Source organism: Eschrichtius robustus, chromosome 16 (assembly GCF_028021215.1).
Source record: "Eschrichtius robustus isolate mEscRob2 chromosome 16, mEscRob2.pri, whole genome shotgun sequence".
Lineage (NCBI taxonomy): Eukaryota > Metazoa > Chordata > Mammalia > Artiodactyla > Eschrichtiidae > Eschrichtius > Eschrichtius robustus.
The window spans coordinates 45292869-45320803 of NC_090839.1; the positions used below are offsets into that span (position 1 = coordinate 45292869).

At 42.4% G+C, this 27935-nt stretch overlaps 2 protein-coding genes across 5 annotated transcripts in view; one reads left to right on the forward strand and one right to left on the reverse strand.

The window, feature by feature from the left end:
* Positions 1–1265: 1265 nt before the first annotated feature.
* Positions 1266–21099, reverse strand: GINS1 (GINS complex subunit 1). 3 transcript variants are annotated; one of them, XM_068565838.1, is made up of 7 exons: positions 20919–21099; positions 16201–16265; positions 12553–12651; positions 11850–11940; positions 9349–9465; positions 4462–4536; positions 1266–1579 (listed from the first exon to the last, which is right to left on the reverse strand). In XM_068565838.1, exons 1-7 carry the CDS (start codon positions 20991–20993, stop codon positions 1511–1513), a joined length of 591 nt encoding a protein of 196 aa, XP_068421939.1. In that variant the 5' UTR covers positions 20994–21099; the 3' UTR covers positions 1266–1510. The 3 variants fall into 3 exon arrangements, with proteins under 3 accessions (XP_068421939.1, XP_068421938.1, XP_068421940.1); XM_068565837.1 differs by lacking the exon at positions 20919–21099 and adding an exon at positions 20714–20877; XM_068565839.1 differs by lacking the exons at positions 11850–11940; positions 12553–12651; positions 16201–16265.
* A 3751-nt stretch (positions 21100–24850) lies between these two features.
* Positions 24851–27935, forward strand: part of ABHD12 (abhydrolase domain containing 12, lysophospholipase) — a 68958-nt gene continuing 65873 nt past the window's right edge. The window contains exon 1 of one of the 2 annotated variants that reach the window (XM_068523803.1): positions 24851–25212. In XM_068523803.1, the coding sequence (XP_068379904.1) occupies positions 25022–25212 (191 nt within the window). In that variant the 5' untranslated portion in view covers positions 24851–25021. The remainder of the gene's footprint in view (positions 25213–27935) is intronic. The other variant, XM_068523802.1, reaches the window with a different exon arrangement.

The following is a 27935-nucleotide window of genomic DNA, read 5'->3' on the forward strand; positions in this document are numbered from 1 at the left end:
TTGTGAAAATATGCAGATCCACACCCTAGGTAGAGCCTCTCTATAGCTTGATTTCTTGAGTATAATTCTGGCCAGAAACATTCTCCTGTTTAAGAAATAAACTGCACAGAGAGTGTCAGGTACTGGGTTTATCTGGATTTTAAATTTGAATGCCTCTGAGATTACAGCCCAGCATCATTCCTGTACGTAAATTACTGATATATGTTGTGCTTTTCTGTTTAATTCCCAGAATAAAATAGTAAGTATATTCCTTATTTGAAGTGAATGTATACTAGTTGAAAAGTTAAAATTTTGTAGGTTTTATTGATTTATGTTGACTGGCTCTAGTCACTGGTCATGGAGTGAACTGGTGTGGAAAGGCCACTGACCACCAGGCAAGACCACTCTGTGCCTCTCCAATGTCTACCATTTTCAGTTTATCAGGCAACAGAAACTGCGCTCCACTTAGTTGACCAGCTCTTCATGTGACTTTCTGGTCATTGGGACTGTTGGGGGGAAACTGCACAAAGTTCCTTTCCTAGCCCCAATTCCAGTTTCCCTTTCCAAAGGGGAGATCCTGGTGCTCACCCCACAGGCTCGCAGACAGGCATGAGCCAGATCAGCCACCACTGCTGGAAAAGGGCAAAATCCATTGTGTCCTTCCTTTCTTCCTAAACAGCCAGGTGATAAGTTAACATGTTATTAAACATTAAATACGCTGAAAATTTTATAGGCCATCAGCTCCACCTGCCCATGTGATTTGGAAACATGAATTGCAGAAATTCAGCTCCCCGGCTTGCACAATGCACACTTCCAGCAACACAAGATGCACCAGGACCTCCTATCTCCCTATACAGCCAGGTGAAACTTCCTCATTGTTTAAAGGAGATTAAAATGTAATATTGATAATTTACTTTCATTAAACAAAAACACACTATAGTATTTTGGGAACTGTATATAGTATTTAGGAAATTGTATACAGTATTTTGGGAATTGTAGGAATGTTGGGATTACAGATACAACTTACCACACAAAGGGGAGAATCCTCTACAATAGAAAAATAAACCACTTCCACCTTGTGAGCACAGAACGAGAAGATGGCGGTGTATGAACTAGGAAGCACTCTCTTCAGGCACAGAATCTGCTAGAGCCTTGATCTTGGACTTCCCTCTAGAACTGTGGACAGCAGATTGGATATGTGGGGTCTCTGTACGGCAAGAATTCAAACTCTCTATTGAGAACTGATGCTTCAAAATGCAAGCATACAACACAGATTCAAAAATATGTTTACCATGGAAGGTTATAGAATTATATTTGGAAATTAAATAAAAGAGAAACTCAGGTTCAAATGAAAAAAAAGAAAAAGAAAAACAAACCATACTCCTTGGCCAAGCATTCCTGGTTAAAGAAAGTCTAAATTTTAAAACCAAAAAGTGGTGGGCCTGGGGGAGGTGGAGAGGGAGGTGGAGAAGCGTCCTTGGTTGGGTCCAGCCTCGAACGGGGGAAGGCTTGGCAGCCATCTGGCGTGAGGTCACGATAGCACGTGCTCCAGAATGCCTTGTCTAATCAGCTGCTCACACTTCCACCGAGGTAGAAAGTGCTGAGGGAAGAGGGGTAGGAAGAAAAGGGAATGAAAAGAATGTTAAATTACACGATGCATCATTAAAAAGCAGCAACGCATTATATATATATATTTCAAACTCCACCAGCTAAGTAGTTAAAAGCTAAACTTAAGTATTTTTGCTATTTTAATCAACTGAAACGGATGTCACCTAGAGCTGTACTGAAATATGAATTTTATAAACAAATTCACGTTTTGCTTAAGTTAAATTTAACTAAAGAGTTTTGAATTCTAGTAGGTATTTTCCTTCATGTTTGCATTTTAAAATCTACGCACAGAAAACCCAGGTAGGTGAGATTTGGGGCGCTGGATCACAAGTGGTGCAGCAACAGCTCATTAGGAAGGCACATGGAAGGAGTGTCTTCTCCACTAAACCTCTTCTAGGATCTGAGTCTGAACAGTCATTCTTCTACTAACAGTGCAACTCTTCTCCCATATTTTCCAAGGACTAAAAGTCATGGTAACCTATGACATGGGTGCTGGTCACACGCTGTGTGTGAGGATGCCAGTGCCTGGCTAAGGCTCATCCTCAACGTCTCCTGAGAGGACACTGCTCTCGTCCTGAGGTGGAAAGGAGTCTCCTTGTCTGATTCCCTCTCAAAACACCAGGGCTTAAAACAAAAGTGAACATTTACTAAACTCTGGAGCGGGGAGGTGCTGGAGGTGAGGCAGGAAGACTTTCCAAGCTCACAAGTGACCAAAGAAATCTCAAAGACGAGACAGAGATACTTGGGTAAAAACAAGAAACAGTACATCAGAAAGTGCAGTGTAGATAACCCTAGAAAGTAACTGAAGGAGAGAGTATGCAAAGTATTCAAGGAAGCGGATGCCACTTCAGTTCACCTGACAGTCCTCCACAAACTCAAAGGCCTCAGGTGAGACCCATGACCAAAGAAACTCCTCCAAACCAGTCATGAAGACCCATGGGCCAAGGACTGTTGTCTAACTTAATGGAATTTTTAAAAAGCCTTAAGAATATAAAATGTAAAATAATAAAAAATAAAGAGAGAGAAAAAACTATAGAGTTGCTCATTTAACAATTATTCCAATATCTACTAAAAAGAGGGAGTTCTGATTTCTGGACAACCAGAGAAGCATGCTTGCCATAGAGTCAATAATAAAGGAATGTACAGTAGGAAAATGTTTCCCTATTAATATTTTACATTATGTGGGTGATCTACACTACAGATTTTATAGAAAACTGGTTTCAGATGTGCTCAGACATTTTAGAAGCCCCTTAATATCAATTACAGTAGATTATGCTTTTAAGTTTCCCCATTTTTATAGGGTGATACTGAGAGACAAAGTCTCATTAAGAGGAAGGCTTCTGAATGCGCCACACAGTAAACAGCAATCATCTAACAGCAGCAGACGGAGGAGGGACTGGGTTTCGGCTGCCCTGGCCCCACCCAGGCCCTCCCTGCTGAGGAGTCTTAGCACACTTGGTGGGAAGACTGGCCACAAAGCTCGAGAAAGAAATTCAACCACGGGACAGTGTTTGGGGTGAAGTGCATTTTCTCAGATCTTGCTTTATTAGGCTAGCTTTGTTCTTGTGAACCCAGAGCTTCACCATCTATTTTCTATTCATTAGTATCCTTGGAAGGGAAACTTTTGCCTTAACAACCAAAGATTTTAGGGTACCCTGAAAATCTGTCTTTAATAATTTCAACTTTTGTTTCAGGAAACTAAAACTCCAAGGGTACTAGTAAAATAAGAGACCAACTCACCCTCCCTTAGGGAAATGAGCTAAGAACCACATAACCAGAACCATTCTTCGGCTCAACAGAACAAACAGAAGTCAACAAAAGTGACTAGGGTCATTAAATACCGACCGTCTCGTAACAAGATGGCAGGCAACAAAGGAAAGAGTGGTTTTTACTAGTTCACCTTTCCTCCTATGCTAATATGACTACAGAAAATAGAGATAGGATAAAATAAATTTAGCTAATGTGAATTCATCTAATGTGAACTTGAAGATTTCTAAGGAAACAATAAATTGAGATTCTTCGTAAGGAAAAATTTAGTGAGTTACAATTTCAGTCTTTCCCTATTAACTTCTATTATGTTTATATATTAAATACTTAGAAATTTTTTGATCCATATCACTATTTGTTAACTAAAGAACTAAGATTTAAAAGGTGAAGAAGTATAGGCTGAAAACTAGTGCTTAGCACCTTTTTAATAAATAACAATTTGAAGAAAGGAGCTAAATGCAACAACTTAATAGCCCCTTAACTAGAATAAGACCCACTGTGGCAACTTCCCAGGGAAATGCTTAGTATTAAATTCAAGCAATACCCTAGTAAATTATAGCTAATGCTTGAGCATGGGTTTGAACTGCATGACTCCACTCAAATATGCTGATATATATATACACACACACATATATAAAACCTGTATTGTCATTTTACAGATCTTTAAATTGACTAAGTATGGGGAAAAGTTTGTGTTCGATTAGAGATCACAAAAGGTGGGATCAAAAGAACTAGGGCTTGGGTCCTAATTCTATTCAAACTGTTTTAGCTTCCAGCCTTTGGGTGAGTCATTTATCAATCCCTTTGTTTTTGAGGCAGAGATAGAAGTACTCAGATTTCCGACTGTGTGGGGAGAGGGGAGTCTGTAGGCACCCCTAATCCCTGTGCATTGTTCAAGGGTCAACTGTAATTAACCCTTTCTTACTATATGCAACGTTTGCTTCACGTCTTTACATTTAGAAAAAGGACAAAAGAGTATTTTATAATAAACATAATTCCTACAATACAAATGATCATCACAAGGTGATACTTACTTTGCTACTGATTCCAACATTTTCGTCATTCAACACTCTTACAAAATTTAAAGTATCTTAAGACAATAAATACCTGGCTATTTTTTTTTAATAGGACTGAAGTACCATCATCAACTTCAAATTCTCCATAGTCTTTTAGACACCGCACCTGAAAAGAAAAACTGATGTCTTATCTAAATTACTTTATAATATGTAGAAACCATAAAGTAGATGGGGATTTATATATACCCATATGAAAAGTATTAGGCTTTCTCTTTATTTCTTCTCTGTGTACTTAGGCCTAGTACTCCTTCCTGTGGTATTCTAGTGGTTCTAATTGTCCTGTTTTGATGGGGAGGAAGAAAAATGGCAAATCTCCGAATATATGTGTACGTCAGCACTGACAGCAAGGAAACCTAAGGAGCTGCCAAAAAGAGACAACGTCACTGTATTGTTTTCCCTCTGCAAATTGTGAAAAATCAAGCAGTTGAAAACACATCTACAGGGACTTCCCTGGTGGTCCAGTGATAAACAATCCGCCTTACAATGCATGGGACGCAGGTTCAATCCCTGGTCAGGGAACTAAGATCCCACATGCCATAGAGCAACTAAGCCCATGCAACTAAGCCTGTGCACCATAACTACTGAGCTTGCGCACCTCAACTAGAGCCCACGTGCCGCAAACTACAGAGCCCACGCACCCTGGAACCCTCGTGCCACAACTACAGAGCCCACATACCCTGGAGCCCATGCACCACAACCAGAGAAGAGAAAACCCGCACATCACAACTACAGAGAAGCCCGCGCACCACAACGAAAGATCCCTCATGCCTCAACGAAGATCCCACGTGCCACAACTAAGACCTGATGCAGACAAAAATTAAATTTAAAAAAAACCCAAAAAACCCCCCATATCTACAAAGAAAGGAGAACGTTTTAGATCTACCCCAACCTGCCTCTTACAGATTCCTCCCATAAAGTATCAATATCTGAGAACAGGACCTAAGTCTACAAGATTTGTTTTACAGATTCTGCCAATCTCCTTTGATTGATTGATTCAGACTCTTTCCCAGTATTACTTAGAAGCACACTAGGAAAGAAAAGATACAGACTCATGCTACAAGAATCAGGAGAGGGTCTTAGTTGGAAGGTGGGAGGGGTAAGGAGCCTGATAACCACTTCTGCAACTGCAAAGAAGGAACATTCAAAGGCAGCCCCAGAAATCTCAGACGTGGCTCAGCTTCAAGTGCTGCCACAGGAAGGCGGGCGGGCATTTTCATCTCCTATGAGAGTTCAGACCTCAGTTTATTCTCCAGAGTACTAGCACTGGTGTTAGCAAAGCCAACTCCAATGGCAAGTCTCAGATTCCTACTTTTCCTGGATAATTTCATGTCCTGTGATTCCTCTGCAATCCACCATGACTCCCAAAGGTATTTTAAGTTGGTTTGAGAAATACAAGAAAAATCCCCCCCACCACCAGCATTTTGCTTCTTTAAATAGACTTTTATTGTGGAAAATCTCAAACACATTGAAAAGTAAAAAGGCTAATAAACTCAATGTCCCACCAACTGGCTTCAACAACTATCAGCATGTGGCCAATCTTGTTCCCTCGCCCACTTCTGGGTTATTTTGAAGCGAAACCTAGACATCATTTCATTTAATCTATAATTATTTTAGTGCTTATTTCTATAAAATAAGATTTTTTTTAAAAAAAATCCCAATACAATTATCACATCTTATTAATAATTTTTTAATATTATGAAATACCCAGTTAGAATCCAAATTTCCCCACTTTGTCTCATGAATTTTTTTTTAAAGTTGCCATGCTCAAATGAGAGTCAAACGAGAGCTACACATTACACATTTCTGATATGTCTCTAAGTCTCCTTTAATCTACAGGGTTCTCCCCCTTCCCCTTCCCCTTGGCAACTTGTTTGTTAAAGAAACTGGGAAGTTTGGTAGTTTCCCAAAAAATAGATTCTGTTGTGGACTCCTGTGGGGTCATTTAACATGTTCCCCCAACCCTGAATATCCTATAAACTGGAAATTAGGTGTAGGGGCTGGATCAGATCAGGTTTAGTTTTCTGGCAAATGGTGTTATGATGTTGTGAAGCACAAAATGTCTGGTGTCCCTTTTTGTTTTTTGGGTTTTTTTTTTTGGCTGTGTTGGGTCTTCATTGCTGCGTGTGGGCTTTCTCTAGTTGCAGCGAGCGGGGGCTACTCTTAGTTGCAGTGCATAGGCTTCTCATTGCAGTGGCTTCTCTTGTTGCAGAGCACAGGCTCTAGGAGTGCGGGCTTCAGTAGTTGCAGCACACAGGCTCAGTAGTTGTGGCACACAGGCCCTAGAGCACGCAGGCTTCAGTAGTTGCAGCATGTGGTCTCAGTAGTTGTGGCGTGTGGGCTCTAGAGTGCCGGCTCAGTAGCTGTGGCGCATGGGCTTAGCTGCTCTACAGCATGTGGGATCTTCCTGGACCAGGGATCAAACCTGTGTCATCTGCATTGGCAGGCGGATTCTTAACCACTGCGCCACCAGGGAAATCCTGGTGTCCCTTTTTGGACGTTAAGATTGATCAATGGGCCTAGGTGCTATCCATACCCATCCACTACTAAGGTCTCTCTTAAGCTTTTCACCTAATGCTTTAGCAGCTACTTGCCTCCATGCATTAGGGCTACCAAACGGCATTAATCTAGTTTTTTTATTCCTGCTGCATTTATTAGCTGGAATTCTTCTATAAAAAAGAGATTTCCCTCGTAAACAATTTGGCTACCCTGAGATAGAATTTGTGCAGTAACGGCAGATAGATGCTTGACTCCATTCTTTCATTTACCATTTTCCAAAATGAGTTGCATCCTTCATATTCTCCAAGGAGCCCCAAAGAGGTTTCAGTTTTAAAACTGTTATTGTTAGGTGTCATTATCATTCATGCTTCTAACGCAACTGATGTGATGCAATTCACTGCAGTTTATCATTTTGATGCTCAAATTGTCCTTTCTTTGGCTAATGCGAGCTCCTTCGAATCAGTTCCCAAGTCTTCTCAGCACTCCCCTTATAGTTCTGGATACTTTCTTTGCTTTCGATGCTCAGCTTGTACATCTTTAATCTATTTGAGACCTGGAATCAGCCATTTTCCCCCCAAGAGTCCTGGTTTCCTTTCATGGGAAATGGCATATAGACTCAAGAATGTGAGGCTTCCCTGGTGGCGCAGTGGTTGAGAATCCGCCTGCCAATGCAGGGGACACGGGTTCGAGCCCTGGTCTGGGAAGATCCCACATGCCACGGAGCAACTAGGCCCGTGAGCCACAACTACTGAGCCTGCGCGTCTGGAGCCTGTGCTCTGCAACAAGAGAGGCCGCGATAGTGAGAGGCCCACGCATCGCGATGAAGAGTGGCCCCGCACTAGAGAAAGCCCTCGCACAAAAACGAAGACCCAACACAGCCAAAAATAAATATAAAAATAAATAAAAATAAATTTAAAAAAAAAAAAAGATAGGCCAAGAGCTAGAGAAATTCCCTTTAAAAAAAAAAAAAAGAATGTGGATGCTCATGGCTACTGGGTTGGTCCTTGTTTCTAGGCCTTTTCAGTGGACAGAGCTAAGAAATACTTCTTTAGAAGAGATGATTCAACATGAGCCCATGCTATTACTTTTTTGCTCTATTCTTCAATATATAAAGTGTTTATTATTTAAAGAATATTATATTATTCTTAGGAATATTATTACTAATAACATTATTACGAATAATATGATAACTAAAAACAGGTTAAGATTTCTTTGTAATTCTTTTCATCCTTAGTATGTACCCACTAGGGAAATACAATCAATCTATGTGTTTTAAAGTAATTTAAATAACCCCAGTTTGACTAATCTACCAACATGAAACACAGGTTCATTTGTTTCATTTTGTTTTCAAAATGTGTAGGTTGGTTTTCCACTTTGATTTCATTTTGTTTTAACAATATGTAAAATATTTACATGGTTCCAAAGTTAAAACTTTTAAAACAGGTACAGTCAGAAAATTTTGGCTGTTCCATCCTATTCCTGCCACCATTTACAGGTAAAATTTTTGGTTTGAGTTTGTTTCCTTTCTTTTTTGTGCTTTGCTTTATTGTGCTTCTCAGATATTGCGTTTTTTACAAATTGAAGGTTTGTGGCAACCCTGCATTGTCAGATAATGGTTAGCATTATAATGCTAATGCATATTCAACAGACTACAGTATAGTGCAAACATAACTTTTATATGTACTGGGAAACCAAAACATTTCGTGACTCACTTTATTGAATATGCACTTTATTGTGGGTCTTAAACCAAACCCATGATATCTCCAAGGTATGCCTGTATAAACTAATATATATTCATATACCCCTTTTCTTTTTTTTTTTTTTTAAACATCTTTATTGGAGTATAATTGCTTTACAATGGTGTGTTTGTTTCTGCTTTATAACAAAGTAGATCAGCTATACATATACATATATCCCCATATCTCCTCCCTCTTGCGTCTCCCTCCCACGGTCCCTATCCCACCCCTCTAGGTGGTCACAAAGCACCGAGCTGATCTCCCTGTGCTATGTGGCTGCTTCCCACTAGCTATCGATTTTACATTTGGTAGTGTATATATGTCCATGCCACTCTCTCACTTCGTCCCAGCTTACCCTTCCCCCTCCCTGTGTCCTCAAGTCCACCCTCTACGTCTGCGTCTTTATTCCTGTCCTGCCCCTAGGTTCTTCAGAACCATTTTTTTTTTTTTTAAGATTCCATATATATGTGTTAGCATACGGTATTTGTTTTTCTCTTTCTGACTTACTTCACTCTGTATGACAGACTCTAGGTCCAACCCCCTCACTACAAATAACTCAGTTTTGTTTCTTGTTGTGGCTGAGTAATATTCCATTGTATATATGTGCCACATCACCCCTTTTCTTAGACAAAAGTCATCACAGTCTATGCATTAAAGAAAAATCCATTTTAAAAAGGTATACTTACTTCTATATATAGGCTTTTTGGAGGTTTCATATCCTGTGTGATGTCCAAACCTTCATCTCCTCCCAATGACCTCATGTAGGTAGCAAGGGACTTTTTGTAATGATTGAACCATTCCATCTACAAACATAAAGATGGCCATTTGACAAAGCTGTAAGAAAACAAACTTGCAGAAATTATATACTAATCCTTTCAGAAACAGCACACATCCCCACATGGATCATTACTACGACCATTCATTCAAACTACAAATATTAGTGACTGCCTGTTATGAACCAGGCACTGGTCTTGGTACTTAGGATCATTTAACAAAGTGAACAAACATCTCTGTTCTCACAGAACTAGTATCCCAGCATACTTAATCACAGACCTAAGGAACTTTCCACCAGAAACCAAACCACGAAAAATACACCATTTCAGAATTATGATCTCTTCAAACTTCAAACTCTGTATTGACAGGTTTTCTGAAAGCTATAAAATGCTGTTGAGAAAAACACCCAAATGTCCATCAACTGATGAATGGATAAGATGTGTACATCCCTACAATGGGATTATTCAGTCATAAATCAGAGTGGAGCTCTTATATGTGTTACCACATGGATGAACCTTGAATACATGCTGAATGAAAAACACAAAAGGCCACATATTGTACGATTCCACTCATATGAAAAATCCATACTAGGCCAATCCATGAAGAAAGTAGAGCAGTGGTCTCTAGGGCCTGGGAAGAGGGGACAGAATATGTTCTGGATAAGATGGTGGTGATGGATGCACAACTCTGTGAATATCCTAAATACACTGAATTGTATACTTTAAAAGGATAAACTTTAGGGGATGTAAATTATATCTCAGTAAATCTGGTTTTTTTTTTAATTGCTGAGAGAAATTAAAGAAAACCAAAATATGTGGAAGGATATACCACTTTCAAGGATTGGGTGATTCAGTATTGTAATAATGTCAACTGATCTATAGATTCAATTCAATCTCAATCAAAACCCCAATTTTTTAAAAAATGGAACTTGATAAATTGAGTCTAAAATTGGCAAGGGAATGCAGAAGGCCAAAAGCAGTGAAGACATTGAAAAAGAAGAACAAGATGGGAACACTTACTCAAGACTTATTATAAAATTCCCATAATTTAAACAATATGAAATTGGTACAAGGACAAATAGACTAAGAAAGAAGAGAAAGTCCCACATCCAAAATCCACAGATATATTGACATTCAATTTATGACAAGTGGCACTATGCACAGAGCAAGGGGAAAAGAGGACCTTTTCAATAAATGATGCCATCTCAATATCCATACTCAAAATGCAACTAGGCTCTTACATTATTCACAAAAATCTATTCCAGTACTGTAGATCTCTTTGTGAAAGGTAAAACAAGATAACTTCTAAAAGACAATACACATAACCTTCATTAGTAAAGTGTGTGTGTGCGAATACATACACACACCCCTCCCTCAGGTTCAGTGATTTGCCAGAATGACTCACAGAACCCAGGAAAGCACTACACTGACAATCACAGTTTTATTGCAGATACAAATCAGAACGAGCCAAAGGAAGAGACACCAGGATGAGGTCTGGGAGTCCCAAATGTGAAGCTTTGAGTATCCTCTCCCTGAGGAATCAGGACACACCACCCTCCTGGCACAGTGATATGTAACAACACACACAAAGTACTGTCAACCAGGGAAGCTCACACAGCTCTGGGGTAACATTACATAGGCTTGATAGATTGATCAAATCATGATTGATTGAATCACAGGTGACTGAGCTCTACTTCTAGCTCCCCTCTCCTCTCTCCAAGTTGGACTAATATCAAGAGGCTAAAAGCCCCAAACCTGAGGGGATGGTGGGAACCTCTGAATTTGTAGCCAGCTGGTCAGAAGGGAGGGTGGCCTTGGGAACCTCAAACTTTACGGCTGGTATCTGAAGTGAGAGCAGTCTTAACCTATGAAGTTTGGTCTAACTTTAGGTAGTGTCCAAAGTCACTGCAACACCGTAGGCAATATGACCCTCACTTTGTAAATGAGGGAATTTAGGCACAGGGAGAGGTCGAGTCACTTGCCCAAGATCTGACAGTGGCAGAGCCAAGGTTTGTACACAGGTTTGCTTGGCTCCAATCCTGTGTCCTTAAATATTGTCCCTTAATGACTGGATAAATCAAGAATTCAAATATTCACATTGATAAGCAAATTATGTATACCCACATATTTTATGGAAAATCTCCCAATAATAATGACAGTTTTCTCATCCTACTGATGGATCACTAACAAGTAACATAATGGGACCCTTTATTTTGTTAAGTAATAGTAGTTTTCCATATAGCATTTAGAATTACTCCTACCATTCTCATCACAGTATATACTACAGACCAAAAATTACTGAAAAACAAATGCTAAAACAAAAAAAGAGAAATACTATAAATACTATTACAGAACACTGCCATAACCTCAGCGATTTTCCAAATTCACAAACTTGAACAACAGTGCTGACTTACTTCTTCAGCAGACATGTGAAATCGTAAAGCACTTGGCAAGACACTGCCACATTCCCACCTGAGTGCTCTAATCCGAAGCAATCGGTCATACCTAGGACATTAATAAGGTATTAGATGGCATAACAGAGGGATATCGGAAGTTGTTTTGATCAAGAGAGACTCCAGACTCAACCATCAAAATTTAAGATGTGGACTTTTATTTGGTTCCTGAGGCAAACAAACCATTGTAAGAGGACATCTTTGGGACAACAGGGAGAATAGGAATACAGACTGGATGGATGCTGTGAAGTCCGGTTCATTCCTTTAGGTATGAGAATCATAGTGGTCATGTAAGAAAAGGTCCAAAAGGTCCTTATTTCTTAGAGATGCATACTAAGGTATTCAGTGGTAAAATGCCCGATGTTCTACAATGTTTTAGCATAGACAAATAAAAGAAGATGAAGTAATTATGGCAAAATGTTAAGAATTGTTAAGCCTATATGATGGCTCCATGAGGGTTTGTAACATTATTCCCTAATTTTATGAATACTGCAATTTTTCATCATAAAAAATGTTTAAATAGAAAAAAGAGAAGAATTTAGAATGCTTATAAAAGAGAAACAAATCTAAGAATTTCTGTTATCCATATAAAATGGTTAATTAGGAAACCACATGGGAACCCACCACTGCTCCCTGCCACCCCAGCAAACACAGAGAAGCTCACAGGTATGCTACAGTGCAGCGCTGATTTCTTAACAAAGAACAGTGTCGAAACTTGATGGTTGGTATCAAATCACTTCGTCCACCTGACTTCGCTTCATTCCTGGTAAAACATTTAAGGAGGAAAAGAATGTCTATTTCAGTATAAGTCGAATTTTCCAAGCCAACTAACAACTGACTCCATGCTTGTTTTTATCCATTTATGTTAGCAGTTAACCTACCCAAATAGTACCTGCCTCCACATCAGAGCTTTTGCTAACATGTTAAAAGATTAAAAAGCCAAAAGCTAACTAATTTGCCTAGGATCACACTCCCAGTGTTTTGTTTAGCCATGTGGCACTTTGCATTTTGCACACTGATTAATCTCCATTGTCTCCAAAAGACAAATAATGTGTTTCCTCACTTTTTGGAATCCCTTTTTCATGGTGGGATAAGAGACAGATAGAATATCACGGTGCATAAGATTATGGCCTCACATCATGTTCTTATCCTATGGAGTCCTCTTTTTGTGGTACTTCCAAATCCTCATTCTAATAAAGTGAGCTAAGAATTCTGGAGTCAGATGGTCCTCCACTCATCCAACAAATATTTATTGATCTTCAACTATGTGCATGTTCTGTACTTTAGGGTCCTTCACACAGAGAGGGAGAAAATTTTGGTTTTATCCTATAAAATATATATCTCCTTGGATATTAGATGAGTATTGCACTTTGAAACCAATGTATGGGAATTCCCTAGTGGTCCAGTGGTTAGGACTCTGCACTTTCACTGCTGAGGGCACGGGTTCAATCCCTGGTCAGGGAACTAAGATCTCGCAAGCCTCAAGGCGCAGCCAAAAAATAAATAAATAAAATAAAATAAAACCAAATGTACAATTGTTTAATGGGTATAGTGTTTCAGTTTTACAAGATGAAGAGTTCTAGAGATGATGGTGATGGCTATATGACATTATGAATATACTGAATACACTGAATTGTACGCTTAAAAATGGTTAAGATGGGGGACTTCTCTGGCGGTCCAGTAATTGGGACTCCGCACTTCCACTGCAGGGCAGGGGGCAGGGAACTAGGATCCCACATGCCCCACAGTGTGGCAAAAAAAAAAAAAAAAAAGTTAAGATAGCAAATTTTATGTGATGTGTATTTTACCATAATAAAAAAAAACTGGAAACAAAACAAAACAAAGCCAGGTATACAGAATGAATTAGAATCTAATCTGGGGTTTTAAAAGGAAACAAATACAAAATATAAGTGCCTGCTCCAGGCCCTGAAAATAGAGGTAAAATATATGTCCCATTTTACCATGTCTTCTAGATCTGTTCTATACACTTCTGCCACTCTACAAACGTTAGATTTATTCTCCACATTTTTTTGTGTGGTTTTTTGTTTTTGGCCACACCAAGAGGCTTGCAGGATCTGAGTTCCCCAACCAGGAATCGAACCCGTTCCCCCTGCAGTGGAAACACAGAGTCCTAACCACTGGACCACCAGGGAATTCCCTATTCTCCACATTGTTTACAATGTGCTCTGGATTATAAAGAAATAGCACAAATAAAATACACCCAACCTAACATCAGAGTAGTACTTTATTAGGTACATAAGAACTTCCTTAAAAAACTCACATTTACGCATGAGTAATTAAATAGGAATAGATTTCTTCTGACAAACAATTTTAACCAGAAACTGGTAATAGTGACTGACCCCCGACAACCAAACTAGGAGGACAGGGCACAGAATTTTGGATCATGAATTTCCAGATGGTTGAATACAGGAAAATCATCCTCTTACTGGACCAAGGCCTGTTAGGCCACCTCCTAAATATGTCTATAAACTGTTCACTTTCTCCCTAGTCTGGCTTACCTCTCTTGTCACCTGCATGACCAGCATGCCTCCCTATCCTCTCAGCCCCTCCGTCTACTATCCACACAGAAGCCAGGGTGGTCTCTTAAAACACAAACATGCCTCCACCTGCCCCACATGCTTAAAAATCTCACCCGGTGTCACCCTTTGCCTGCTCACTAAGTTTCAGCCACACTGGCTTTCTTTAATGATCAGTTCCCTGAGCATCCCACCCTCTTTCATGACTCAGGGTCTTTGCATATGCTGTTTCTTCCACCTAGAATGCTCTCTGCCCCAATCACTGCCTCGCTAAAACCTGCTTCTCCTTCAGGCCCCAGATGAAATGTCTCTTCCTTGGAGAGAACTTCCCTGATTCCTCAATCTACTAATATTTTCAATTCATTATTCTCTCTCCTAGTGTTGTCGTTTTCCTTCATAGCATGTATTCCAACTTGGTGTATCTGTATTTAATATCTGCCTTCTGCCTTACACTGTGAGGGTCATGGGGGCAAAAATCTTGATTATGTTGTTCACAATTGAAATACCAGAGCCATTTATCAGCTCATAATTGTTTAGTACATATCTGTTGAATGAGCAAATGAACAGTTTGGGAACCTGAGTTCAGGACTTTACATTTCCCTTACATTTACTGCAGACCTGCTGCAGTTCAGTTCCTTGTTCCATCTTATCTATCCTTAAATACAGTAACTGCAAAATGTGCCTACTGTTCTGTGTACTCCACAAATCTTAACAGCATGGTACTGATTTCTATGTCCAACTAACTGATGAAAACACTCCCTAACAAGGCCAAACATGAAACCTCATATTGCAGACAGGTTGAAATCTGAATACCTTGCCTTTGATCCAGCAGTTAGTACTCTGTGTCTTACTCTTCACCAAATCACAGGACCCTATGAAGTTGGTCATTCAGCCCAAATTCTCCACTGGGCCAACTACCATGCTTGGCTCTAAATAGCCTGTAACTCAAGAACCCTCTCACCTACCAAGCCTTCTGTAGCACTAGTTCTCAGTGAACTCCATTCAAGATATTGCAAGTCACTGCTGCTCCTGCTAAGTTTACAAACTGCCTGTTCTCCTTTTAACCCACTAAGTCTTCTACTAATGAAAACAAGCAGTGGAAACAATACATTTCACTTATTAAGGTTGTTACTTACTCCTGTCTCATCTCTTTTAGGTCCACCCCGATTCCTTTCAAGTCATATCAGTCAAACAACAAATATTTATTGAACATCTACCATGTGCCAAGCACTGTTTGAATCCCCATGGACATAGCAGTGATTAACACAAATCCCTCTAGTTCTGTATAGTTAGGGTATGATCAGGCTCACAGAGAATTAGAAAAAACAAATCATATCTAAAATCTAATGTTGGGACTTCCCTGGTGGCGCGGTGTTTAAGAATCTGCCTGCCAACGCAGGGGACATGGGTTCGAGCCCTGGTCCAGGAAGATCACACATGCCGCAGAGCAACTAAGCCTGTGCGCCACAACTACTGAGCCTGCACTCTAGAGCCCGCGAGCCACAACTATTGAAGCCTGCACGCCTAGAGCCCGTGCTCCGCAACAAGATAAGCCACCTCAATGAGAAGCCCGCGCGCCGCAATGAAGAGTAGCCCCCGCTCGCCGCAACTAGAGAAAGCCCGCGCGCAGCAATGAAGACCCAACGCAGACAAAAATAATTAATTAATTAATTAAAAAAATAAAAAATTAACAAAAATAAAACTAATGTTAAGATTATCTGATTTCAATATCATACTTCTTAAATTGTTTTAAAATATCAATCTTATCAACTTACACATCAGATTGGTTTTGTTCATATAAAGCTTTCATCTCCTCCAGAACTTGCCTGAGTCCATCCTCCTAGAACATATAAAATTACACTCATTAATTCCCCCACCAAGTTTGTAGCAATATTTTATCTATGTTTATCTTTGATTTATGTATGTTATCAAAAACCAATAGTACGGGACTTCCCTGGTGGTGCAGTGGTTAAGAATCCACCTGCCAATGCAGGGGACACAGGTTCGAGCCCTGTTCCGGGAAGATCCCACATGCCGCAGAGCAACTAAGCCCGTGCGCCACAACTACTGAGCCTGCACTCTAGAGCCCACGAGCCACAACTGCTGAGCCCATGTGCCACAACTACTGAAGCCCGCGCGCCTAGAGCCTGTGCTCTGCAACAAGAGAAGCCACTGCAATGAGAAGCCCATGCACCACAACAAAGGGTAGCCCCTGCTCATCGCAACTAGAGAAAGCCCACGCACAGCAACGAAGACCCAACACAGCCAAAAAAAAAAAAAAACCAATAGTCCTTCCACACCTACTAGGATGGCCATAATAACAAGTGTTGGAGAGGATGGGGAGAAATTGGAACACTTGTACAATGCAGGTAGGAATGTAAAATGGTACAGCTCTGTAGAAAACAGTCTGATGAGTCCACAAAACGTTAAACACAGAATTACCATATTATCCAGCAATTCCACTCCCATGTATATACTCAAGAGAACTGAAAACCTATGTTCATACAGAAACTCGTACACAAATGTTCAGAGCAGCATTATTCATAACAGCCAAAAAGTGGAAACAACCCAAACGTCCAATTGATGAACAGATAAACCAAATACTGTATATCCATTCAATGCAATATTATTCAGCCAAAAAAAGAAATGAAATACTGATACATGCAACAACATGGATGAACCTCGAAAACATTATGCTTAGCGAAATAAGCCAGACACAGAAGGACAAATATTGTATGATTCCACTTATCTGAAATAGGCAAATTCATAGAGACAAAGTAGATTAGAGGTTACCAGGAGCTGAGGGGAAAGAGGAGTGGGGAGTTATTGCTTAAAGGTTATAGAGTTTGTTTGGGGTTATGAAAAGTTTTGGAAATAAGAGTGATGGTTGCACAACAATGTGAATATAATTAATGCCACTGAAGTGTACACTTAAAAATGGAAAACTTTAAGTTATGTATATTTTACCATAATTAAAAAAAATAAAAAGGAATGAATTACTAACACAAAATACACAATTAACATACTGATTAAGGATGATCTTGAATATACGGTACTGAGAAAAGAAGTCAAACAGAAAGGAGTACACACTGTATGCTTCCAACTGGCCCAGTCCAGAAAAGTTTGCAACTCCGAGCATGCTGACTCCAGAAATACATTTAAAAAGACAAATATAATCTGTAGCACAGAAAGAAAATCCATGGTTGCCTAAGGCTGCAGATGGGAGGTAGCTAGTAGCTACAAAAGAGAAAAGGGAATCCTTGGGGTGACAGAAATCTTGATTGGGTTGCTGGTTATAAGGATTGTATACATTTGTCAAAACTCAAATGTCTATTAAAATGTGTATTTTGTTGTATATAAATTATACCTCAATAAAACTAATGACAAAAAAAAATCAATAGCCCTACAGAAGCAATAATGCATGACAAAAGTACATAAGTAATTTATTATTTACTGGAAAATGATCTTAAAAGGTTACTACCAAAAAAAAAAACCACTGCTAGAATAGAAAATAGAAAGGTCAAAGGAGATTTTCTACTTGAGCAAATCATTAGAGAAATCATTAGGCAAATCATTAAAGACAAGCAAATCAAAACCACAATGAGGTATCACCTCACACCAGTCAGAATGGCCATCATCAAAAAACTACAAACAATCAATGCTGGAGAGGGTGTGGAGAAAAGGGAACCCTCCTGGCATTGTTGGGGGGAATGTAAATTGATACAGCCACTATGGAGAACAGTATGGAGGTTCCTTAAAAAACTAAAAATAGAACTACCGTATGACCCAGCAATCCAACTACTGGGCATATACACTGAGAAAACCATAATTCAAAGAGTCATGTACCCCAACGTTCACTGCAGCACTATTTACAACAGCCAGGTCATGGAAGCAACCTAAATGTCCATCAACAGATGAATGGATAAAGAAGATGTGGTACATAAATACAATGGAATATTACTCAGCCATAAAAAGGAATGAAATTGAGTCATTTGTAATGATGTGGACAGACCTAGAGTCTGTCATACAGTGTGAAGTAAGTCAGAAAGAGAAAAATAAATACCGTATTTTAACGCATATATATGGAATCTAGAAAAATGGTACTGATGAACCTAGTGGCAGGGCAGGAATAGAGATGCAGACATAGAGAACAGACTTGTGGACACAGAGGGGAAAGGGGAGGGTGGGACGAATTGAGAGAGTAGCACTGACATATATACACTACCATGTATAAAATAGATAGCTAGTGGGAAGCTGCGGTATAGCACAGGAAGATCAGCTCGGTGCTTTGTGATGACCTAGAGGGGTGGGATGGGGAGGGTGGGAGGGAGGCTCAAGAGGGAGAGGATATGGGGATATATGTATACATATAGCTGATTCACTTTGTTGTACAGCAGAAACTAACACAACATTGTAAAGCAATTACAATCCAATAAAGATATAAAACACACACACACACGAAATTTTCCCTTGGAAGGATAAAAACATTAGAATTATAAAATTCATAAATGTCACACAATAAGTCTGTCAACAAGCAACCCCTACACCTGAAACATTGTAAACCAACTATACATCAATTGAAAATTTTTAAAAAAGGAGAAAAAAACCACTAATGCTATAACAACAACCAAAAAAAAAAACCACCCAAAACAAAACAAAGATAAGCAACCCATCTACTTTTAGAGCCAAAATATATGCATTAGCAAAAGTGCTTTGGCACTACTGGTATAATTACAGAATTACACTTTACTTAACCCTGCTCGAATATAAGAAATGATTCCTGATGAAAAATGAAAGCATGATTTCTACCTTCTCTTTCATCAGCTGGTTAAAAAGAGATGATGGAAAAGTCTGATTTATTAGAATTCAGTTAAATATTCCATTTATTACAAATATTATTTTAAAGAATAGTTGAAACTCTTGCACAATTAGTAGATCAGCAGGTATACAAAAGAGAAGTGTGAAATAATTTTGTAAAGATACCTAAAATAATTTTCCTAAAAACTCACTTAAACTTTTACCAGTTCTGCATGTAGAAAGTGCATAATCATTCCAATTTGCTGAACACAGCACCTAACCATGAGGGATTCTGGAATGAACAAGGCAGAGTCCCTGCTCTAAACCAGCCATCATCTGCCTGGGAAGAATAATTCTTGAAAGTCTGTGTGGTCAAGGGTGTGTGGGGTCAATCAGATCAATTCTTGGTCTCAGCTCAGCTGTGCCAGTGGCCGGCCCCGAAGGCAGGCATGACTGCAAGAAAAGGTGCACCTCCGCCAACTAAGACCCAGAAAAGCGAGTGATTTTACAACTTCTAAGTCCGCCCCTGAGCCCCCCACCCCGAAGTGCGAAACCAACACTTATCCTAAAATGTGAGTGAAAAAGAGAGCTGGACTAAGGGTCTGAATAGCCAGCACCGTGGGCAGTCTCTGAGCCTTTGGGCTGGTTTCCTCCCATGTACCACGACCCCCAAAGGACCTAGTCTTCCGACCCAAGCGGGGCCACATTTGACAGCCTCCACGCCTCTGCATTCCAGCGTCTCTACTGAACCTCCCACTGCGGTCTCCTAACTTTTTAGATGAATTAACTGTCTGAAGTTGCAAGAACAACAGACTGGACTCTAGGAAACCTGTACTCAGATTGAGGCTCTGGCTCCAATATGCTGCAAGTTCAGGCAAGTTCCTTAACTGGATCCATAATTTCCGCGGCTCAGTTTCCCCATCCGTTAAATGACCTAAGTGTCAAACTAACTGCTCTTTAATGTTCAAAACAAAACTCACCTTCCCCAAACACTCTTCCTGCTGACCTCCGATGTTTACTCCGCTACCAGAGAGAGAAGCCTCCCGAGATGCCGACCTCTCTCCTCCCCCACTATCCATCCCGTCTCCAGCCCTGTCCTCGTAGCTACAAGTCCTGCTGTCGCAGGACATGGCTTTCAGCGCCCGATGACCAGGCCGTTCGGACCATACACAACTCTCGTGTGGTCTACTGTAACCACCCAGAGCCATTCTTTCTTCTCTTCAATCCATTCCCCAAAGTGCCGCCACAGTTATCTTCAAAACACGAAGAGTTACCCCATCGCTGCCCTGAAATGCCTTGTGAGTGAACAGCAAACCTCCCGGCCCCGGAGCCCCCGTGCGGCCCGCGCACCCCGCGCCGGTCACCCTTCCCCGGCGGGGAGAGGGTGTCCGCACCGCCGGCTCCCCGGCGGGGCTGCGCTCACCGCATCCTCCCAGGCGCGGCCCTAACGCCCCGCTATCCCGGTCCAAACCTCCCCAGTGCAACTCACACCTGCGTTCCAGCACCCGTCTCCGGGCCTCTCCAGCGCGTCACCGGGGCGAGACGCCGACCGTCCAGCCCGCACGCGGGAAGCCGCAGAAACCAACCCGGCCACATCCACCGCGGAGAACCACGGGCACACCCGCCGTCCCGTCCCGGCTGCACAGCCCCCAGAGAAGCCACCCCTGGGAGGCGCCCGCCCGCCCGCCGCCCTCACGTTGAAGGCCGGCAGCCTTCCCTCGGCCGCGCGGTGCAGCTCGCGGACCAGCTCCATGGCCCTCTCGCAGAACATGGTGGACGCGCCGGCCCTTACAGACCACCGGCTCTCAGGCAGACGGCCGCCGAACCAGGCCCTAAGGTTTCAGCTCCTACAGGTCCGCAACGCGCGGGGCCGACCCCGCCTCCGCCCCGTTTTGGCGCCCAAACACGCGACCAATAGGAGCGCACTGCCAGCCTCCAGGCTACGGCGGCGGCCACGGGACATTTGCCTCCGCTGTGCAGCCGCAGTGCCACAGGGAGCCCCACACCTGGGCGGTTGCGGACCTTGGTGTGGCTTCAGCCCAGCCCTCCTGTCCAGGCCTCGGTCTGAGCTCAGGCTGAGCCGCAGGACAGCTCCCGCGCAGCACAGCTCGGAATGGACGTACGTCCCCTTTTCCGTTGGATTCATTCATTCTCGTTTAGGTTAACAGGGGCGCGCACAATGCGGTCTAAAAGGCAGACCCGGAGAAGGTGTGCAATGATGTTAGCACCCAGCGTTGCGTCTGTTCGGTTTTGAAGTGTGGGTTTGTTTGTGTGATGGTAAAGGGAAAACAACTTTTATTGGGTATCTCTTGTGTGCTAGGGACTGTGACATACTTCACGTAATTCTCACGATTATCCTTAAAGTGGTTATTAAGACTCTTGGTACTGATTAGAAAACAGAAGTTAGCGAACTTGCCCAAGGTCACACAGTTCGTAAAGTGACAGACCCTGTATTTAAGCCTTCAACTCCACCGTGCTACATTTGATATTAAATCAGTCATTTAAAGACATGTGTACGATAACTCACAAGGTGGTGGTGGGGGATTGCCCTAGATTAACATGAATACACATAGCCATATTCCCGCCGAGATGATTACGGAAATTTTCATAACCATATAGAATCAAAGGTGGGAATTACTGCTATGGAAACAATTCGTTTTATTTGGCTTTTTTTTTTTTTTGGCCCCGCGGTGTGACATGCGGGGCCTTAGTTCTCAAACCCATTCCCCCTGCAGTGGAAGTGCGCAGAGTCCTAACCACTGGACCACCAGGGAATTCCCGTGGCTTTTTTTTTTTTTTTTTTTTTTTAAACAGGGTTACTTTGGCCTTCTGTGGAAGTCCAGTGGTTAAGAATCCACGCTTCCACTGCAGGGGGCGCTGGTTCGATCTCTAGTCTGGAACTAAGATCCCACATGCCAAGCGGCCAATAAATAAATAAAACAAACAACGTTACTTGGATTCATTCTATCTAACCCTAGAAACTTTGTTCCTCTTTTGCAAGTATAGATACAGTAGATGTGTGGTCTGAGAAATGAGCCTGGGAATGGCCTACAAAGCCTATGAATCTTATCCTCACATTGAGTGACCTTTCCTTCCCAGCTCTACAGTAACAGATAATTTAGCTAAGTGTTTTTATTAAATACACAGTTCTGTAGTGTAATCCAAAGAACACCAGTATCCACAACCTTCCTTTGCCATAAACCTTTTCAATTTCAGACCTCAGGCCTGAGACTCACTTCCTTACCTATACAGTGGGGGCAGTAGTACCCACTTCTGGGGGGTTGTGATGATTCATTATTCCTTCAGCAAATATTTATGAAGTGCCTATTCAGCATTGTTCTAGACTCTGATGATAAAGCAGCAAAGTCCCTGTTGTCAGAGTCTAAGTTCTAGTGTGGGAAACAGCAATACGCAGATACAGATATACTGATGACAAATATATTGGTGAAAAGTGCTAAGAAGAGTATAAGTCAGGGCATATGGGGAACTCTGCTCAGTGATCTGTGGTGACCTAAATGGGAAGGAAATCTAAAAAAGAGTGGATATATGTATACATCTAACTGATTCATCTTGCTGTACAGCAGAAACTAATACAACAGTGTAAAGCAACTATACTCCAATAAAAATTTTTTTTAAAAAAAGAGTATAAGTCAGGGAAGGTGAACTGTGACAGTGAGAGGGCCAGAAGGTTTCGAGTTAGTGTTCAGAGAAGGCACAGACCTAAAGTGGAAGGGAGTTAGCCATGTGGATATGATGACTCATGTACATGCCACCCACACCTTGGGGCCCCTGCCTCAGCAAGGAGGCAGTGATGCTGGAGCCAGGTGAGCTAGAGAGAGGCTGGTGGCTGAGAACAGAGTGAGGGCTGGAGGCTGAGGCCAAGTCAAGTAGGGCCCGTTGGCCCATTTCATAAGCTTTCAGTTTTATTTTCCACGAGGTGGGGAGCCATTGAAGTGTTTTGAGCAAATAAGTGACAGAACTGGATCTAGGGTTTTTTTAAAAAGACCTTTGTGGCCACTGAATTAAGTAGACAGAAGTGAGGCAGGAGACCATTTAGGCTATTAAAAGAATCCAAGTGAGGGATTATGGCACTTTGGCCCATGGTGGAGGTGGTGAGAAGTGGTTGATCCTGGATAGATTTTGAAGGGAGAGCTGACCAGGCTTGGTGATAGACCTGCTGTGTCCTGAGAAGGGAGGAATCAAGGATGACTCCAAGGTTTTGGCCTGAGGAACTCTAAGGATGGACTTAGCATTCTGGAGGTGGGGAAGGTTATGGATGGAGCTGGGGTGGGAGAAGCGCTGAGAGCTCAGCTTTGAACATGATTTTAGGTGCCTGTAGGATGTCAGAGTGGATGAGTAGACCACTGGATAGAGGAGCCTGGAGTTCAAGGAAGAGGTGTGGACTGGAGATACAAATGTAGGTGTCCCCATTGTAGGGTGGCCTGGATAAGATTACTTATACTTATAGAGTGAGTGTGGACCAAGAGTTGAGGACTGGATGAGCAAGGCCTAATACCAGCAAGAAAGACTCAGTACCCCTTAGTCTCTTCTTTCCAGCCCTCCCTTCCTAGCTTTTTTGTTTTCCTATTGATTGGAAAGGATTTAGTGAGTGATAGAGTAAAAAAATGTTTTACACTTTATTTTCTGGATTCCCAGTCTCCAGTATGTGCTTCTACATTACTTTAAAGAATTCACCAAAAGTATATTTGGACAAATATGAATGCTGGTTGTGATATTTAGTAATATGGTCAGTGAAATTCTTTTGCAATTTCTAAGTATCATTACTAAGCTAATATAAGGAGCTATTGAATTTCTAAAGACGTTTCTAATTGATCTTAAATTATCAGTTGCCAATAGTTTTCACTGGCACAAATGTTGAAATTACAAGTTACTTTGGAATAAATAAGCGAATCTCTTGGTTGTAGATCATTTGTAAAAAAAAAAAATAATGCCATACTAAAGAAAGCCAAAGCTATAAAACTGAATAGGTGAAACTGCTCTTTCTTTTCTGTTTTTAGGATGGGTTGAATTAGTACTTAATTTGTGTTTCACAAGTGGGAATTTGTGAAATGGATTCTTCCCCCATCAGCTAGTTCTGCTTTATAAAAATGTAAAATCTAATACTGTTTTTTCAAAAAAGTAAAATTTTTAAGCAGCTCAGTTTTCAAACGTTCGGCCCCAAAAAAAATAAAAAGAAATATCTATACATTTCTGTTTCAAATTAATAAACAAAACTACCAGATCACATATTTTTTAAAGAAAAGTCCTTGTGGGAAAATAGTTATAAATCATTATTAGGACAGAATTGTCATGTCACCTTTTTCTTTTTGTTGTGTAAATTCTTATAAAACCCTTTCAGGGGTTTCCACTGCTGGGAGGAGTCAGAGAGCCGGGGATATGAGCGGAGTACCCTTCGGGCCGCTGCAGTGGGCACCAGGCGGCCTCGGGTCTGACCTAGCCCGACCCCTGCCCGGCGCTACTCTGCCAGTCAGCCACGCCCGAACGGTGACGCACCTTGCGGCTTCGTTTGCCCATGTCCAAGATGGCTGCGATCGCCGCTGGGGATGTTGGGCGCGCCGGGCGCCGGGTAGGGGGCCCCGGCCGGTGTACCCGCCTACAGCCACTCAGAGCCAGCCAATCAGCGCCGGTAGGCCACCGGCCCCGCCCCGACCCCGGCCGGCAAGGACGTCAGGGCGGCGGGCTCGAGGCGGTGGCGGCTCACCTGAGCGGCTGCTCTCCTGAGCGGCGGCCGGCGGCGAGGGCCGGGGCGAGGGTGAGGCCGGCGGTGCTGGCCACGGGATGAGGAAGCGGACCGAGCCCGTCGCCCTGGAGCATGAGTGCCACGCCGCCTCGGGCTCGTCCTCCGCCGGCTCGGCCGCCGCGGCGCTGGACGCCGACTGCCGCCTGAAGCAGAACCTGTGCCTGACGGGCCCCGGGCCGGCCGAGCCGCGCTGCGCCGCCGACGCGGGCATGAAGCGGGCGCTGGGCAGGTGAGCGGCGGAGGCGGCCGGGACCCACAACCCTCCGGAGCTACTTGCCCTCCACCCCGCGTGCCCCCCGACCCTCTCCGGGCGTCCCCGGGTGCCTCCCCCGTGGTCCCCCTCTGGCCCCCGCGCCCCCTTCCTTCCCGGGCGGGCCTGGGGGTCCCTCCAGTGACCGGCCGGTGAGCGCCTCTCGACGAGGGTGGCGAGCTCCTGGACGCCTGGGAGCGCGGACTCCGCTCCGACCTTCTCTGCGTCCGACTCCGACCCATCGTCCCTCTCGCCGGGTGGGCAGCTCCCCGGTGCCTGAGTCTCCGCGGCGCCCTCTGCTCGAAGCTGCCGGGCCCTCGGGGAAGGTTGAGGGGTCGGCCGTGTGCAGGGACACGGGGTGCACCGCGTCCTCGGGGAAGGTTGAGGGGTCGGCCGTGTGCAGGGACACGGGGTGCACCGCATCCTCGGCTGTCGAGGGCGTGGGGGGGAAGCCCGGCGTTTGCGAGCAGCTGGCTGGTGGTACGTGGAATGTGTCCACAGGAGTCATCTCCTTGGGAATCTCCGTCCCGTCCGGAAGTCACCTGGTTATTTTCGGTCTCTCTTTGGGGAGATGAATGCGTTTATGTTAAATTAATCTCACAGTTGGGATAGGGGCATATTTCACACGGGCAAGTCTCTCCCCGTAGGTTGGCTGTTTGTAGAACATATCACTCATGGCAGTTTTGAAGTCTTGATGTTTCATGGTGTTTGAAGAAGTTAGTATGTAATATTCTCAGGTGTTGTAGCAGAGTCACTTATTTTGGGGTCAACTGGAATGCCCTTAATTGACACTGGCCACTTCCGTGTAAAATATTTACCCAAATAGCCCCTAAAAACATCAACTGCATTGCCTGAAAGATCATGAAATTAAACTATATAGTTCTCTAAGTCAGTGGTTCCCAGTCCTGCCAGAAGTTCAGGCACTGACAATATCTTTGTTTTTGTGTAAAATTATCTAGCAACTGGTTAGTATCTTTTGTGAAACTAATCTATTCTGTGGAAAGGTTTATTTGCATTAAAAACTCACAATTGGCTTTAATGCACTTTCAGTAACAAGGTTGACATAACACTTAGATAGGTTGGGAACTCTTCCTCTGAAGAAATCAAGTTGTGATGCACAATGTTTGGGGAAACAGTGCTGGCCTGGCACCTTCCTTGAAAGATGTACTGTATTAAAAGGATCTGATTATTTTTATTTTTGAGTTGAGGACAAAGAGAGACATTCAAGTGGTGCCATATCCTTTGGATAAACAAAAGGGTGTTACAGGAATAAAAAGAAAAGCAGAGGGCGGGAAGGCCAAATTTGTGTTAGCCCATGGCTTCCTTCCCTATTGCCTGAAATGCTCTCCTGGATGTTCTCCTGCTGTGTTTTCTCCTTCAACCAGGTCTCTGCTTTACTGTCACCTCTTCAGAGAGGGCTTCCCAGACCAGCACATCCAAAATAGCCTTCCTGCCGCCCCCAACCCCCCTATTCTGTTTGCTTGTTTCTTCATCACACTTATCCCTTAGCTCAGGGGTCCCCAAACCAGCCCCCGCCACCCCGCCCCAGGCCACATAGCAGGTGAGCAGAGCAGCGGGCGAGCAGGCAAAGCTTCATCTTCCGCTCCCCATGACTCCCCATTGCTCGCATTACCGCCTGAAACCATCTCCCTCCCTTCCGTGGAAAAATTGTCTTCCATGAAACTGGTCCCTGGTGCCAGAAAGGTTGGGGACCGCTGCCTTAGCTGACGGTGTGATTGCCTGCACACTTGACTTGCTTTGTGGGTAGTCTCCTTCATGAGAATGGAAGCCCTCTGAGAGCAGGGACAGTTTTTCTCTCAGCGTCTGTCTCCAGGGCCTGGCACATAGTAGGTGGGAGAAAATACTTGTTGAATGAATATCTAGAATAGATTCCTAGAATTGGAATTGCTGAGCCAAGGGGTGTGTGTTTATGACTTTGAAAGCGAGGGCCAAAGTGTCCTCCCAAGAAGTTGTACTGATTTGTACTCCCTCCAGTAGTGTCAGTTGCCTCCCCCCGAATATTGAACATTACCAGATATTTTCATCTTTTTCTACTTGATTGATGAAAATGACATGTGATTTGTAACTTTAATTTGCATTTCTTAATGGTTAGGTGGCAATTTTTGTGTGTTTTTCTAAGCTCATTATACGTCTTTGGGATTATTTATGTCTTTAATGACCCGCCTTTGTTTGGGTCCTCCTACACATTTCTTTTAACCTTCTATTGTTCACGTGTTCAAATGTACAAAAGTAGAGGAGACAGTATAATATAATATAATGAATAGTCAATAGTTTTCCATGTTTTGCCAATCTTGAATCATCTCTTCCTCCTCCCCTCCGTTTTTAGTATGGTGGGGGACTAGGCTATTTTAAAGCAAATGATTTCATCCATAAATATTTCGCAGTATATCATGAACAAATAAGGACTTTTTGAAATATATCTAACCCCAAAGCTATTATCATATTGTATCAAAATTAACAATTTATAATCTGTAATTAATTTAATATTATCTAATATCCAGTCTACATATACATTTCCCTGTCTCAGAAATGTCTTTTTAAGTTAGTTTTAAAATCCTGTACATTTCTTAAGTTTATTCCTAGTTATTTTATCTTTCTGTTGTTATTGAAAATAGAATATTTTCTTATATTACATACTGTAACTGGTTGTATTACTTCTGTAACTAGCAACTTACATAATC